Genomic DNA, 17,112 nt, shown 5'->3' with positions numbered 1-17,112 from the left:
AAAGATGACCTGTCACACTATATAAAATGTGAACTTGGGGAGGGAAAAGCTGCTTAGCTGCTTGTCCTCATCTCTGTAACAGAAATCAAGGCTTTTCCACAGCTATCAAGCATAATGTATTAAGGGCAGTCTTCCTTTATGTTGCTGATAAAGAAAGTGGTTTTGAGTTAGCAAAAATGAGAAACAGCTAACTTCTTTGAGTTTTTTTTTGTACTTGTCTTCACTGTGAAACCTTCTGGAGAATTAAATCAGTTTTCATTCCTACAGAGTAAAGTAAGAAAATAAGTTTAGGTTACCATGGTAGCCAGCGCACTTAATCTGACTAGAGAAGGTAGGCATGGTGCAATTTTTTTTTTCTGCATCTGGGCTTCTGAATACCAAAGAACAGATGACAGACAAACTGGAGCTAACTCAAGCAGATTTCTACAACAGTTTTTAGCAACTGTCTTGTAAGAAAAGTTTTATTTTTACCTAGTTTGTAGTACTTCTTGTAGGTAATAGTATTAAATCCTACTGTAATAGACTTTTAATAAATTTTCCTCCTTTTATTTGTAAAAGTTCTTACAAGTCATTATAAAATAAATTGAAGGTAAGCTGAATTTTGCCTACCTGGGGGCCAAATGACTATCACTTCAGTAATTGCTCGTGTATTAATAAGGCAGTTAACAACCACTTCCCTTGAGTACACAGCTTCAACCCACAAAAGTCTTATCTCAATAGCTAAGTACTGCCGTGGCTTGTTCTGACAAGGGACTGGTGCCTTGTTATGAGCTTTGGTGGGTTCATTCAGAGCTCCCAGGGTGCCCTTCCAGCAAAGGGAAAGCAAGATTGCTGAGGAATAAAAAGAGAATGTATTATTGCAGTGATAGTCTGATTGCAATCTTGATCACAATGCTTATTGTAGTTAAATTCCTCTTCTTAATACAGATGTGCCTGTAAAAATGAATTAAAATGTTTAGCTTATTAATCATACGCAATTCTGGAGAACAAGTGAAGATTAGGGTAGAGATTCTTCCCTTGAATTGTGTTGTTAACAGTCTGTGGTCAGACAGTATTAAAACTGTGGCTAAAACAGACATATTTCAGTGAGACACTGGCCAACTGTAAATTTTAAAGTAGTTTCTATATGAAGGCAGACAAGCATTTCATCCCTTCCCTATCAGTCAGAGGATCTTCCATGCTGTGAGCGGTGCCTAGTCACATGTTTCTGAATGGCTATCTGTTCGCTCTGACCTTACACAGAGCAACAGAAAACAGATGTCTTATCATTTTGCCAAGTTTCTTGCTTGCAATTTAGGAACGATTCCACACGCACAGGGAGGTTTTTGTTAATTTCTTTCAGATGATGCTGGAGCACTTTGCATTATGTTGGACTCCTGATCACCTCTTTTTACAGAAATAAATCTTAACAGTTGATCATTCCAATCACTTTTATAAGAGATGCTGTATCTTATAGTCAGCTTGTTATGTTAGTGCTGAAAGTGCTCTTTAGGAAAAAGAAGGGGTGCTCTGCAAGGGCATTGTTCTGCATCTTTGTATTATTATGTTCTGGGGACACATCTAAAGGCATTTGTTGAGAAAAGACCGATAGAAACTTGATGACTTGCATTGCTAGAAACAAGACTTTCTAGTTCCCTCGGTAATGTAAATACTTACAGTAACTCACAAATTCCCTGATATTGCCCATAATCTGAAAATATTTAGCAATTCCAGTGTCTTTCAGGACATGCTGATAGTTCTGTTAACTGAGGAGAACCCTGTGTGAGATAGCAAGACTTTCAAATTAAACAGTTTTTCTAAACTGTGTAGAAATTATATATATATATATATATATATTTTCAGTGGTTTATATTTTAATGGTGGCTTGCTGGCCCAAAGTAGGAGATTTTCCACTGACTTTAGTAAATATTTTTGATCATTTCTATAAAATAATGCAAATAATTTCAAGAGATTTAAGATTTCTAAGGTGAAAGAGGCATATACAATTTCATGGATTTTAAGCACAGGAAGAAATGCCTGCCTTTAAAGCACTTAGAATGATTACAGTGTATAGGCAAGGTTTGAGCTGAGATATATTGGAAGGTATTTTCACTGGTTTCACTTTTTTTGCTTAATTCCAGAAGAGGAATTAAAAACTCAGATATCTAAGGAATTGCTTTTGTCTTTTGAAACAGAATTGGAATAACCATGTGAATTAAGCTACGGTGAGGCAGGTTTCACTAAGGAAGGAAGTCACGGAACTTAATGTATTAAACTCCTACTTTCCAGACAGACAGAGGCATGAGTTAAAAAGTTTCCCTCTCATAACTTCCGGAATTTTTAACTGTTAACCATTTTCCATGCCAAAATCTTGTATAAAAGCAAACATCTGTTTGCACAGTGCCTTTTGTGTAAGATAACATAAAGATGGATGGGGAGTCCTAGTTGTGGTTGCTATTTGGAAGTCAGCTTGGAAATCCAGCATGTTCTAAGGGGAAGGAAGTAACTTGCTGCTTACAATCTCCCAAAATGTACCCAGATAGCTGTTTCAAGGTTTAGTAGTCATGTGGACATGACAAAAGCTGCATGGTAAAATAAACTGTAAACAGGAGGAGAGGAGGTGTCTTCCACATTAATAGGTATAATTTTTATGCCGCCAAACTGTATAAAGTTCCAAATACCCTCTAGAAGGAGTTCAGTCTTGCTTTGCATCTAACTTCCAACAGTGGCTGGGGTTGTAAATGAGTACTGTAAATGAGCCCTTTTGAGGATGAATGGCAGTCTCTTTTCTTTTCCTGCAAAGTGAAGAAGTGGATTAAATTAATCTGTCCTGACCTAGTTGAACTTGATGATCCTTATGGGTCCCTTCCAACTTGAGATATTCTCTGATTCTATGATTTGTCCTTATAGCTGAACTGCTACTGCTCCCCAGGGTGGCCATGGGTTTGCACATGCGGTGCAGATACCACCTGGGTGCACTGTGGAATGTGTTTGTTGGCATTTCCACTATTTTGTTCTGGAAGAAATATAGATGGAAGAAATTTCAACTTGTATTTCAGGATTTCAGTGAGACATCCTCATGTGCTGGCAGCTTTTTTGCTTTTCCTCTCTCTCCCCTGTCTGCCATCTTTTTTACCAGTTCTAGCTATAGATATGTGAAGTGTCTTCAAACTCTGCTTTGTCTGCCATGGTCTGTATGTTCTGTCCAAAGATCAAAAGCAGAAATAACTGAATCCCTGGGAGCATTCAGGCTGTAATAGACTCTGACATGGAGAAAGGGTCAGGAAAGCAGAAGTAAGTCCTTTCCAGTCAGCCATTCAGCATGTATTTGATCAAAACCCAGTAGGTAATAATGCAAAAATGTGGATTGCTTCATGGGCCACAAGTAAAATTTTTCCATCACAAAATGCTTTCTGTTCAGAGAAAGCAATTTCCTTAGAACAATTTCCTCAGATGCACTTCTCTTTTCTCTCTGTTCCTAAGGGATTTGCAATGTGGGTTAGTGGTGAAGTTGCTAATATTCTTTCAAAGTGGACCATTGCCTTCTCTAACAACAGTGTTACATGATTTTATGGCATGAAGTTTTCTCTGGTAGGCGCATAAGTACAAGAATCTAATGTGCCAGCATGTACAGTGAGTCACAGTAGGTCCTCGTGTGCCTTTTGGCAAGGAAAGCTCATGGTCTCTCATCCCAAATACAGTGCCAGTATAATGTGGAAGTCTGGTAACCTCTAGGCTGCAATAGGAACCTGAGAGGAGGTGAATGTGCTCTACCCAGTTACCTGAACAGGCTTCTCTGATATTCTGCACTTAACTGAATTTCTTTCTCTGTTGGGTGTTTCTGAATGTAAACATTTATTTTTTTGCATGTAAATTACATTTTTATTGGTGTGAACAAAATGGAGCCTTATCTCTCCCAGTGTTAGACTATCTAATGAGAAAATTTTTATAATATAATTCATACTTTCTGTTATTGTACAGTAAAAACATTAGCAAATTAGATGAAAATATGCAAAGAGTCTGACTTTCCAGCTTATATGCTGTCTTAGGTTATTTAGGGAAGTTTTAGGATATTTGCATGAAATATATTTTACAGCTTAAAATAGAAATAGTAAAAACTTCAACATTTTTCCTTTCAAATACTATTTGGAATTTCAGGAAATCATGCTATAGCTACAAATGCAATTTTGTAATGTTCATGACTGAAACCTCCTATGAAGCTTTTGCTAATAGACCTCATTAAAGAAGGAAGCTAAGCCTGCATATCTCAAGTGCAAAGCAAAATTGCCTAATACAGTCAAAGTAAGTAACTAGTTCTAGAAATGTGAAAGCTGTTTTTCATCTCACATTCCCCCCTGAGGAAATTTGAACTGAATGTCAAGATTTAACTACTGTAATGTAGATTTTCCCTCATGGTCGACCACTGCCCAGTAATTAACATTAATGTCAGCTCTGGCATCTCAGTGAATTCATTTTCTTGTCTTCTCTTTCTGCTGATTTTTCTAATTTGAAAAAGAAATCAGGTATCCTAAGATAATTTGAATCCCAAGCTTGTCTGTGCACTGCATAGATTCAGTACTATTTTGGGAGGGGGATGTTGTGAGGGCAACACTTTGGAGTTGGAAAAGTTTATCTTGTAAGTATGTGGGATTTCAGTGTGGCTAAGACTTACAGTCATATCAGTGGCATGGGCATGCACATCAAGAGGATGTAACGGGAGAACATTTCTTATGGATCCTTTGATGCTCAAATTTCTTCAAAAACTCTTATAGAAAACTTCAAAACGTTAGCCCTTTCGAACTGAATGTGAGACTTGGGGTAAAAATTCTCTCCCTAAAAGGTACGACCTCCCACCCCAGCCCCAATGCCTTTTTTTTTTTTCCTTTTTTTTCTTTCCTATGGAAAACTAACCCAAACTGAGAGGTGATATCCAAGATAGCAAGATAATAAATTATGCAATATGCTACCAAAGGTACTGAGATATTATTAATGTAAGGGCAACTTAAGCACAAATTGATGCCTAATCTTTATGAGAAGATATCACCATTCATACAGTACAATCACTATAACAGTTGCTTCAGTTCCAGTAGGCAAGTGTTGTGGTTCTGTTTTTGTTTTCTGTTGTGATTCAAACTTCTTTGTAATTCATTTAGCCCTCTTGTACAAAATAAAAATATATCGATGACTATGCCAACAAATGCATTTGGACCAACAAACGTGTTAGGACAAGAGACAAGAGACAGAAACTGATGCACAGGAAGTTCCACCTGTATACAAGGAAGAACTTCTTTACTATGCTGGTGACTGTGCACTGGAACAGACTGCCCAGAAAGGTTGTGGAGTCTTCCTCACTGGAGATATCCAAGAACCATCTGGACACAACCCTGTGCCACATGCTCTAGTATGACCCTGCTTGAGCAGGAAAGTTGGACCACATGTGGTCCCTTCCAACCTTACCCTTTCTGTGATTCTATGAAAATTGTATTTGTTTCAGATCATATAAAAAAGTGAATGTTTGCATCCTGCAGAGACTTAAATCTATACAGGGAGCCACAATGATGACATCAAGGTTTTGCAGAACTTTAAGGGCCAAGTCATATAGATCTGTGTAGATTAAGAATGTATTTCAGCACAGAGCAGGGCCAGTGATTACCAGTGATTACCAGTATGAGAAACACACTTTTGTGTGTTTCTAGAGAAAGTTTTTGAAAGACTTTTGTATTGTCTGAATGCATAATGTAAAAGTTTGGTGAAAACTTAAAAATGTTCATGTGTTGGAGAAGACAGTAGTGTCCCACTCACTTTGGTATCATCCTATTTTTATGGTAGCATTTTGGGAATGTATATACTCTTAAATGCACTGTCTCATTTTTTCCTCATATTATTTTCATATTGTCATTCCAATCTTTTCTCTTTTTAATTTACATCTGGCTTTTTTAGCTCTTTCAACCACTCTTGCATTTCCTTGTTTGCTAACTTGTTTTCTCTATCTCATTTTTCCTTTTTTTTCTTCTCAGAAAAATCTGAAACATGAAGTTGTAAAATGGACTATAAACTGGTCAATTATTCACCTTTATCTCCACTTAAAAATGTCATTGTCAGCAGTAATAGGAGAAGGGGAACTTTCTCAGGAATGCTGCAGGCAGTGGCACAAGATGGAGATCACTGATACTAGGGAAGAGTAGCCTTTAGAAAGGGACCTGAGAAGTAAAAATCTGCACCAGAAGTTTTATGTAATTGGTGGTTTATTTGATATTCAAAATGTCAGTAGTAACAACAATAAGAATTGTTTCCAATTTTCTTTCAGCAACAAGAGCAAGACCCGACAAACTTATACATTTCCAATTTACCACTTTCAATGGATGAGCAGGAGCTTGAGAACATGCTGAAACCTTTTGGGCAGGTTATCTCCACGAGGATACTGCGGGACTCGAGTGGGACCAGCCGTGGTGTTGGCTTTGCAAGGTGCGTCAGTGGTGTTAGCCATGCTGGCAACCTTTTTCCTTTTTATAATTGAAAAGGCAGGAATAGGAGGAAAAGGCAGAAATTATTGAAAATATTAAAGTTTTTAAAGAGAAGGGAGATCTAGATGGAGATACCCAGTAGGATTTTGTTAATTCTTCCTGTGGTAAAGCAAATATGGCTGTGTCTCATCTTGCTTAGATGGCTAAATCTGAATCTATTGCTCTTACTGGACAACTATCTAGAATAAGAGTTCACTCTAAACCACTTCCTTCCCTTCTCTGTACTTCTGCTTTCTCTTCTATCCCTGAACCAGCGAGCAAGAGTTATGCAATGCTTCACAGAGACTTCTCCTGTGACTTTTCTGGCTTTTGAAGTTTGAATCCGAGGCAGGAGACCATAAGGAAGAACCCCTTCTTCCCCACCCCCTGCCTTTTATTTTCTTTCTTTTTCTTCATTAGCTCCTTAGAGAAAATGAACTCACCATTGCCCTTTGAACATCAGCCCTTTGAATTTTCAGGCTCATTAACATGATGTCAACTGGGAAAGAAAATATTTTTATTCACTTACAGTAAATCTCATCTTAAAATATTTGACTGCTTTGTCAAATATCCCACCCAAATCAACAAGAGAAAGTATTTTCCATAAATTAGTAGATACCTCCCAAATATTCTGTCCATGTGAGTCTACTTTTTCCCTAGTTAATTCATTTTTTTTTTTTCTGGGATCTCTTCATCAAAGCCTTTTCTGTGCCTTTCTAATATTTTATTCTATTTATTACTAAGTCCTGCTTTAAACCTTGTATGACAATCACAATTTAGAGGCTTTAAATTGAAGATTTCTATCGTCAAAAATGAAATCCCAATGCTTTGAGCAAAGAATTGGGATTCTCAAAATATGTTGTAAAATCTCTGTGAAGTCAAATTCCAGTAATTCAGATGTTCAGCCAGTATTACAATAGCTCTGTATTTGAACAAGTAGCAAAATCTAAAATTAGTGCACAGAAAAGAATTGAACAAATTATATCTTGTGATGAAGCCAATATTTTTAGGGTTTGGTTTTCCTGTGAGTTGGCTGTGGGTATTTCACAGCACTGTGATTTTTATTCTTCTCTTTTTTTTGATCTCTTCCCTCCCAACCCCTACTTCTCAGCTTTAATTGCTTATCAAGCTGTCCAGTTTCAAGAAGGTATAACAAAGGAACAAAATAGGATAATATTCATTATCTACGTTTAGAGTTTATCAAATTTTCTTCTGTTTAAATAAATCAACAAATATTTGTAATATTTTTGGTGTAAAATTAAGTGGCATTTCTATTTCATTCATACACTTGTATTTTATATATAGCTTTCACTTTTTGATACTATGAAGGGTAAAATCCAGTAACATCCAAGCTAAAATTCAGTAGGCATTTTGAATTCTTTCAATCTCTTCTCCCTAAACTTGCTTACAACTCTGCTTTGAATCAGTGGTATGGTAGGAAAATATATTTTTTCTAATATAGCTGGAAGTGTTTTAGAATCACATGCAAAAGTCCAAAAGACTTGTATGTATCCAAAACCTCACTTCTATTGAAGACTTTAAAAGAGATTAGTTTTCAAATATTTTCTCAACAGTTTCTGTATTATGCATTATAAGTTTCATATATGCATATATGTGAAGTTATTTTTATATACATATATATATAGTATACATAAGTTATTGAATAAGCTATTGTGGTTATATCTAATTAGAACTTCTTTCCTTTTGCAAGGTGAACATTTTTCTTCTACTGGAACATTTTTGGATACATATTAATTAAAGTTAAAATTGTCCAAGAAACTTGTAGACATTAAATATAGATTTTAATTTCTTCCCTTTGGGAGAATTTTATTAGATTAATGAAGAGTAATGTATTTTATCAAGTCTAGACTTGAGTCTGAAACTAAATTATATTGTTTGTTTTATGAGAGACAAAAAAATTAGATTTCTTTGATCCAACAATCCAAAACTTCTGAAAATTCTCTAAAAGGTATTTTTGGAATAATGAGGAAAACTTCTTGTTCAGTCTGGCATTTTGCTTGTTGTCTGTAATTGCATATTGTCAGCCTGTGCAGAAAGGCTACCAGAATTAAAAACATGCCAAGACTTAGTAATTTTTAGTCCTGTTTCTTTGTTGCTGAGTCCATTGGCCTAATTTGTGGATATGAATTATAGAACTTAATGAAAAAATAAAAAGAAATTGTCTGTTTGACATTACCATATATCATCTTGCAGACAGCTGCAAAATATGTTCATCTTTTAAAATAAATTTTGTTTTACTTGCACATCTCAGTCACCCATTGCAACTTAGTCCAAGCTGAGAGTTAGGACAGACACATCTACACTGCAATGCAAGGGTGTAGCTGCAGCCTCCGGAACCACTCCCAGACTGGCAGTAGCTCACCAGTAGCCTGCTCAATCTATTAAGTCTAGATCTAACAGCCTAAATGCACAAACCTGTTCAGGATTTTGGATATATTCTCAGTAGCTATCACAGCTATTGGTTCCTGTTTTGAAGGTAACTAGGAGACAATTAAATAGGAGTCAAGTACATCATTTAGTTGAAATGATGTGTGTAAGCTGAAAGCTGCAAAGTCAGTTTGGGTCATTCAGTCGACCATGTTTATATTTGGGTTTATTACTCTTAAAATGTACAGACACTTCAAAATCCTTTATGAAGAGTGGCATTAACCTTTGTTGTGTGCATCATGGACACCAAGGGTTCAGTTATGAGTGACAGTGATTCAGTCTTTCTGCTTCTTTCAAGACAGCAAAGGTACTTTACACTGTAGCTGTCCAAGCTGCCTAATTTCTGAGTAAATAGGAGTATAGTATTTTCAGTTTGGCACTGACTTTGGTCTCAGAGTGCATAAAATGTTAATGAGTTTAGTTTTACCTTTCTGAAATTATTTGTTCTTAGAAAACATCTTCTCTATTGCTCACACATGGGAAAGCAAGCCACAATAGTGAAGTGAGAAAAAGCAAGAAATATGCTTTGAGAAAAAGCAAGAAATACGCTTTAAGAAAAATCACAAACATGGGAATCTGGTTGAGTGTTTAATTTATGTAAATTATTCTTTATTTTCTTAGGATGGAGTCAACAGAAAAATGTGAAGCAGTGATTGCTCATTTTAATGGAAAATTCATAAAGACACCAGCAGGAGTTTCTGGTATGTTGCATATATTTCTAACAAGATGTATGAATGGGTTATTGCTTATGTGCTGGAAGCCTGTTACACTGATTGTTGTATCTGTCTTCTCATTTAGAGGCAGTCTTATTAAACTGTATCTTGTTGGTCGACTATAATACTGACTTGCTTGGAACACAGTAAATCACTTTTCTGTTGTAAACCTTTTCTAGGAATCTAATGTTGTTCTCTCCTAGCAGAGAGACAAGTAGCTTAAGCTAGCTATGCACAAATTTGTATCCCACATAATCCCAGTTGAAGTCAGGAAACATGTGTATCAGAACAGAATCTGACTGATTGTCCATGAACAGGGTTTTTTTCAGAGACAAAAGATCGTCTACTTTTGTCATCTGTTGATGATTTTTTCAAAGTATTTTTCAAAAATTTATTTAATTATAAAAAAATTAGGATCTGCAGCAGTGCCTGACAGTATCATTCACTGAGGAGCTGCGACTCTCAAGTCGTTGCAGGTTTTGAGGTTCTTCAGGAAGCTGGAAGGAGGTCAACATAGAATGCTGCTTCTAGAAATATCATACAAGGCAAAATTCAGAGAAAGCTGTGTAGTACGATTTTGTTGTCACACCAAGTTCCTCATCAGTTTGCTTCGTCAGCACTGTTCTTAGAGACAAAATGTATATTCCATAAACACTGAAAAATGAGGAAAGGAAATTCAGAGCTGCAGAGTAAAATAGAAAGAGGACAAGAAAGAAGGAAAGAATATATGCCTGACATTCCAGGCAACTTTCGGTAACCATTTTAATGAGAATCCCAAGTGGGAATTTTACAAATTACACTGTTGATGTGGTCACTGAAGCTGCTTTTATCCTGCTGGTGAAATGTTGTCTGTAGCCAGACCCTGTCACTGAGGAGGAGGAAGGTAGCCCTCAGCAGGCAGACAAGAATGCAGCTTGTTTAGTAAAACTACATACATGCCTCGTCCCTGAAAGATTGCACCAGTTTGAGGCAGTCTGTGCTGCAATAAGGATGGAAAGTGCTTCAGAGCACAGGAAACCACTCCCTTCAGCAACACTAATTTAATACAGGATTTTGACTTCCCTGGCTGGGTTTTTGCAGACCCTTTGTCTTGGGATTAATTGCTGAGATTATTTAGTTAAAACTTTGTTACAAAGTTTTCTTAAATTTAAGCACTCTGTTACATTTTTTCCTTTGTTACTTTATTATATTTAGTTAAAATGTTACAGCTCCTATGTAGAAACAGACCGTAAAGACAGTAGAAAACTGTAACAGAACCTCCTATTAGCGCTTTTTAGTTTTTTAATTTTTATTTTCACTTGCATTTTCCTCTTCTCAGTGAATAAGCCATCAAGCATGTCATTGCTAGTCATATTCTGGTGGACCATTGCTGAAGCTGCACCCTTTTATGTTTGGGTTCAACCAGATAGAAATGAAAAGTCGCTGCACAGAATTGTAAGAGCAATTTTTACAGTGTAGAAGAAACATTTACCAGAAAAATGTTAATAATTAGGATCAAGAAATTTTCACAGAACTGTCCATTGTCTGAAAGTGGAAACTAAAGAGGGGTCTCAATATGTAATCCACTTCACAGACTTTAACTTGTAATGCTTGCTTGGCAAAGTAATCTAGGCTCTCTATGTAGAACAGGACAAGAAACACACACCTCCAGAGACTGGTGGTATCGTTGCTGTCAGCTATTCTTGTGATTACGAAGGGTGTCTCGATCAGTCACTCAGATAACTCTAAACGTCTGAAAGTCAGTTAAGTGACATGAGTTTCACCTTTCATAATACTGAAAAAGAGACAAATAATTAATTACATAATGGAGTCATGAAAACATTGTTTTTTAAAGACCCTTGATTTTGTTGCGTGAAGTTTCATTGCTCCTTGCAAAGGTTTTTATGGAGTTCAGATTCTTCCAGGAGTTCTTTACCGCACAGCAAGCACACGTCCAGTAATGCAGTCATATTAGAGAATTCAACTTATGCATAATAATATGCTGCAGTCTGCCAAAAAGTGGGGCAGAGTCATGGTGCAACTGAGATCTTGGACTACCTGCACTGAGAAAAGTGATTGTAGTGGGAAACCTCTTGGACAAAGGTTAGGAAAAGGTTTTGAAATAGATTAGCATCTTTTGGGCTTATGGAGGAGCAAGTTCAAAGACGTGCAAAATAAAATTGTAGAACTGGAACTATGTTTAAATTAAAACCTTGTGTCCTAGAAACTTAGCTAAAATCAGCAAAGGGAGCTGGCTCTAAAAACACTGTTATCAGGATGAAGAGGGTAGGAGAGACGGGCCTGTAATGAAATAGGTGTGGGAGGAAGAACATCTGTTCAACAAAAACATGCTTTCATAATGCAGCTTTGTTATTTTAACTAAGTTTGGGTTTAAATGGAAGAATGGGTTAAATGGTTATAGGAAGCATAGATGAAACCTTCTCTGGAGTATGAGAAGACAGAACAGAAAAACCTATAAGAATCTGGGAAGGCCGAGGATAACACAGCATGATCACAGAAGTGTTGACTCTAGAGTTGAGTGAGTGATGATACTGAGCAAGCTAAACCCAGATGTAACAGGCTATTCAGGCTTTATTTAGCTTAATGAAATATATTCAATATTTAGTGTGTCCCTGTTTGTCTTCAGTAAATAACAAGAAGGGTTACCTTAGAGAGCAATTTGAAATGCACTGCAAGTTGGTATAATCCTAGAACTCCTAGAAGTGATATATTAGTTTCACTCTTTGTTGTTGGGGTTTGTACTTTTTTATGTAAGTTGTTGTAATAGTTTGTTATGTTTTATGGGCAATGACTTCCTCTCTAGTTCTCTCAGAACTTTAATTTTTATACTTAATTCTCTTCTCAAATGAACATTTATTACATGATTGCTGTAATCTTGAAGTAACTTTTGCATTTAGTTCTACTTTTTAAAAGAAACTATTAAAGAACTTAAAGAAGAACTTAAAGAACTATTTTTTCAGTGAATAATATGATATTTAAAGCTTTTCTATTCTCCTGTAAAATGTAAACCTCATGATGTGAATTGCAGGAAACAGACTAGACCAGTAAAAGGAGCCAGGACACAGTAGATGAGTAGTGAGAACAGAGCACTGTACTTAGCCTCCTTCCCCTAAAGATGATACAAATGTTCACTGTGTTTATGTTTTTGTGTTGGATCCCTAATGATTGTAGGAATTATCTGCTAGGCAAAGTCATGCAAGGCACCAACTCCCTATCACAGTAGCATGTAGCTGGGTGATGATATGTGAGAATAATTATATAAATGATTCTGTAAAGCAGTTGTGCTGTAGAATCCATAAGATGTGTGTAAGTCTATTGTCTCATATTTAAAATTAAAAGTGTAGGAGTTGAAAAGTTACCAAAGTTTTATGCATGTTCTAAAGGCTTTGGAACCTATTTCTTTATATTTAACATTTCTTTTAATATTTCTTCTCCTGAAAAAGAATGGAGGTGATTTTTAATTTTTTAAATGGCTGTAAGGTAGAGAGCATTTTTGCTGAACATCCCATACCATTTTTGCTTCATGAATGGCTGGTTATGGTGATGATCCAAAAATCATAGATTATCCATGACCCACTCCTCTCTTTCCACTTACGATAAACTTATTGGTCACTCAGATTATGTTTTAGGGAGGAAATTGAGAGTGTGAGAGCCCTGCTCCTGCTCGTGCTCTTGACTAGACTAGGAAGAGGTCCATAGACCCTACTGTTTGAAATGATTCTGATCTTGGACATCTTTCTAGTGCAAGGGAGGAGTGCAGTTGGAGCCTGGAAGTAGCTATCTTCTGTCAGTCATTTACGAGTGTTTTCTATTTGCTTGCCTTTACAAAATATCCAGCACTGAAGATCTCTGTATAGTGAATTTAAGCCACTTGACCCTAAGTTCACATTTCTTAGTTATCTCTCACAGGTTCTTTAGAAATAATCTGTGAACCACAGCCTGAAAACCACTGCTAAAGAGTATCAAGACCTCACCGTGCAGGTGTTACTCCTGTTAGTCACGCAGAAGAATGAAAATTTCATTCATTAGATCAAGACCCTGATATTACCTCACCAAGGTTGTGGGTTTGATCCCTGTATGGGCCATTCACTTCAGAGTAGGATTTGATGATCCTTGTGGGTCTCTTCCAACTCAGAATATTTTGTGAAATCTGTGAATTAGAAGCTTATACTGCTCTAACTTCCGTAGTTTGCAATTACTGCTTTAAGAAGCAACATAGGAATAGAAAAGAAAAATACTTCTCAAACTGACTTGAAATATACTTCTGTGACGAATTATTAAACGTTGTATAAATTATTAAAGCAATGGAACCCTGAGCATTGTGTTTAAGTGGAGACTAGGATAGTGAAAGGTATATATTTAAGTTCTCTTTAAACTTACAAAGCTACCCTGATCTTGGGTTGTATAACTTCTTTTTTAATTCACACAGCCTTTAGCAAAAGCTTCTAACTCTACAGGCTTGCTCTACCATTTAATTGATGTTTTAATGTCAGAATTCATTAAGTCCCATATGCTTTGCACTAGAAAATAAGCAATGAAAGTCAATAAAAGATACAGTTTAATTGAAAACTGACTAAAAGAATAGTATTTTTCAACTATTTTATTGTATTTTTTCGTATCTGAAGGCAAGGTTTATTGAAAAGTTGGTAAAGGGAGCCGTAAGTCAAGGGTGTAAATACAAATTCCAACAAAGAACATCAGTTTTGTTCTTGTACTTATAGTATCACCTGCTATGTATTTGGGTAAACACTGAATTAAGAAAGACAGAATTCTAATGTAGAGATGTGAGAAAGTGTGTACAACAAGGAAGAATTTACTCTCTGGACTAATATTGCATTCATATCTCTCTTCTGTAAAAATATTAGCCCTAGAGGAGGATGATTTGGGGCAGGAAGAGGAGGTCAACCCTTTCCACACCCAAATTTTAAGGCCCCGACCTGCTGTTAAAGAGCAGCAAAGCTCACAGTTACAGTTACAGACTGCCTCCATAGCTGCAGGCATCCACAAATTAGTGAGAGTGCTGGTTTTCATTAGATGTCAGAAGAGTGGGCATGTAAACATGGTGTCTTAGCTGCAAAAGCTTAAGTCCATTCTATGTTGTAGCCTTTTACATCAGCTCTTTCTTAGCTGTGAATGCAATACTCTGTCTTTCGGTCTTGCACATGCAGACAAGTCACCAAATGATTAATGATCTGCTTCATCACTGGGCCTGCATAGTTCCCAACAATTAAACAATAAAAATGACTCTCCCTTCCTTCCTGGACTACAGAAGATTGCTTGACTAGTCTGTACAGCTTGTTCGAGTTTTTTGTTCAAATACGTATATCTATTATAAACATGTTCTTATGTGCAAGAGAGAGAATATGTTACATATTGGTGAAAAATATAACAGAAGGTAAGCTGAATAAAATAAACTTCAGATTTCATTTTGGAAAGAGTAAGGACTATGTTCATTCTTTGGTGGGAGGGAGATCAGTAGATCATACTTGGCTCCCACGAAGGTTTATCTCCTTCTCATGACCCTCCATCCGATGATCATCAGTCATTGTGTTGTTGAAGGAATGGACACAGTGGCATTTGGGTCACATGTATGGAAGAGCAGCCAAAAATTGCAGTTAGGCTTTCAATTGGAGCGGTCCCTGCTGTCAGCATTCAGATCTTGAACCAGAATCAGGGAAGGCCAATGCTATAGAGCCTGCTTGCAACAGCTGATGGTATTAAAGAGATGATCTGCATTGTTTTTCTTAATGTGAATTGGAACATTCACAGCATTTGGTCTCTTTCATGTGTGCAGTGAGGAGCAAGAGAAGGTCAGAGAAACAAGGGTTCCCATGACCAGATCCATGTTCAGTAAGATGGAGTACTAACTTCTGGTAATCACAAATTAATGCCTTTTTAAGTGTGAGTTTTTTCATTGCTGAAGGTTTTGGATATTACATACGCAAAATCCAATTAATGTGGATAATTCTTATTCCATTTTTTCTTCCTCTTTAAATTTGTCAGGAGAATTTTTACAATGCCCCATAGAATATGTTTAATCATCTAAAATTTAGCTGTTTTCAGTTATCTACTGACAAATCAAATTTATTCTTAAAATAGGTTTTCATGAACATTTTGTTCAACAGTTGGATAGGTTTAGTCTGATTTTTTTAAAAGATCTTTATGTTGAGACAATAATGGGAAATATAAGCACAAATAATGCTTTCAGAGAAGTATTTTACAATTCGTTATGGGGATTTTTAGTGAAAGCATAATGTAGCATTAAATAAAACATGTACTACTGTGAGTGCTATAATACAGAATCACAGGGCTAGAAATGTTTAGGTACTTTCTGGTGTCTTTCTAAGCTGTTCTCATGCCAGTTTCTTTTGATTTCACCCAAAATTTTATAGTGTGTATTTTTGAAGTCACGTATGCTCCCCACAAAACTAGATTTTGAAATAACATATAAGTAGTCAAAGATACTCAAGTTGAGGAAGAGCATTTTTTTAAAGACAGTTAACTTCAGTATTTGGATCTCCACTCTGTTTCTGATGATTTTTTTTCCTCATTATGTAAAATCAATTCAAATAATTTCATACATGAACCTGACAATTTTACCCATATTGACTACTGTATTCTGAGATTAACTCCTTTTATTTTAACAGAAATGTATGTGATTAAAATGCTTTGTGCTATGACAAAGTTATTGGGTCATTGGCTTTTATAAAGTAACATCAAAGTGTCATCAGCGTATGGATATAATACCTTTTTGCCCCCAAGCATGCCGAGACAGAAGTCGCTTTGCATGATGGAAGACCCCAAAGCAAAACTCAGTTCTGGGAATGCCAAAAATGCCCTCAGAAATGCAGAGTTTGGAAGATAATATTCTCCTACTTCGGAGTTTCTATTATTTCATTGTTCATTTACTCCACCATCCACAGGTGTCCAATACTTTTTCCAGTGTCATTAGCCTAAACTTTTCCTGGTTTATTTTATGATTATAGTCTTTTAATTACCATTCTCTTTAGGATAATATATTTTTATTTAATGCCATTGTCATGTTTAATATTATAGTCTGACTTTCTTATATTAAAGTTATTTGCCTGCTGTATAACAGCACACAGGTAAGAAAGGTGCAGGTCTCTGACCTATGTGGTCAATGTTGGAGACGAGTCAGGGAACCACACACCAGTTCTGTCTCCCAGTTCATGCCTTTTTTTATAGAGAAGGTAGAAGTATAACCAGAGCTAGTGTTTTAGCTATGCCATTCAAAGCCAGGGATGACTTGGCTGTTAAAGCTAGTTTTATGTCAGAGTTTTGAAAGTCAAGGTCTTTGTGAGATTATGTGTCTGAGGTTTTCAATAACAACCATCTTTTGCAAATGCACACAAGGTGAAGAGACATCAACACTGACCATGGTTATAGTAATAGATTTTGTTGAAAGTTTTTCTTGGGGTTGTTTTTTTTGCAGGTGGCCTTCCCACCCC

The 17,112-nt window shown here is 36.3% G+C and overlaps 1 protein-coding gene across 3 annotated transcripts in view; it reads left to right on the top strand.

Annotated features, from left to right (window-relative positions):
- Window positions 1-17,112, top strand: part of RBMS1 (RNA binding motif single stranded interacting protein 1) — a 145,308-nt gene that overhangs the window by 112,815 nt on the left and 15,381 nt on the right. For all 3 annotated transcript variants that reach the window (XM_027734163.2, XM_027734162.2, XM_027734166.2), the window contains exons 5-6: window positions 6,287-6,444; window positions 9,552-9,631. In XM_027734163.2, the coding sequence (XP_027589964.1) occupies window positions 6,287-6,444; window positions 9,552-9,631 (238 nt within the window). The remainder of the gene's footprint in view (window positions 1-6,286; window positions 6,445-9,551; window positions 9,632-17,112) is intronic.

This window comes from Pipra filicauda, unplaced genomic scaffold (assembly GCF_003945595.2).
Source record: "Pipra filicauda isolate LSUMZ 115617 unplaced genomic scaffold, ASM394559v2 scaffold253_size2546935_pilon, whole genome shotgun sequence".
In the NCBI taxonomy this organism is placed as follows: Eukaryota; Metazoa; Chordata; class Aves; order Passeriformes; family Pipridae; genus Pipra; species Pipra filicauda.
The sequence above is the reverse complement of the archived record's forward strand: the minus strand, read 5'-3'. Positions and strand labels throughout refer to the sequence as shown.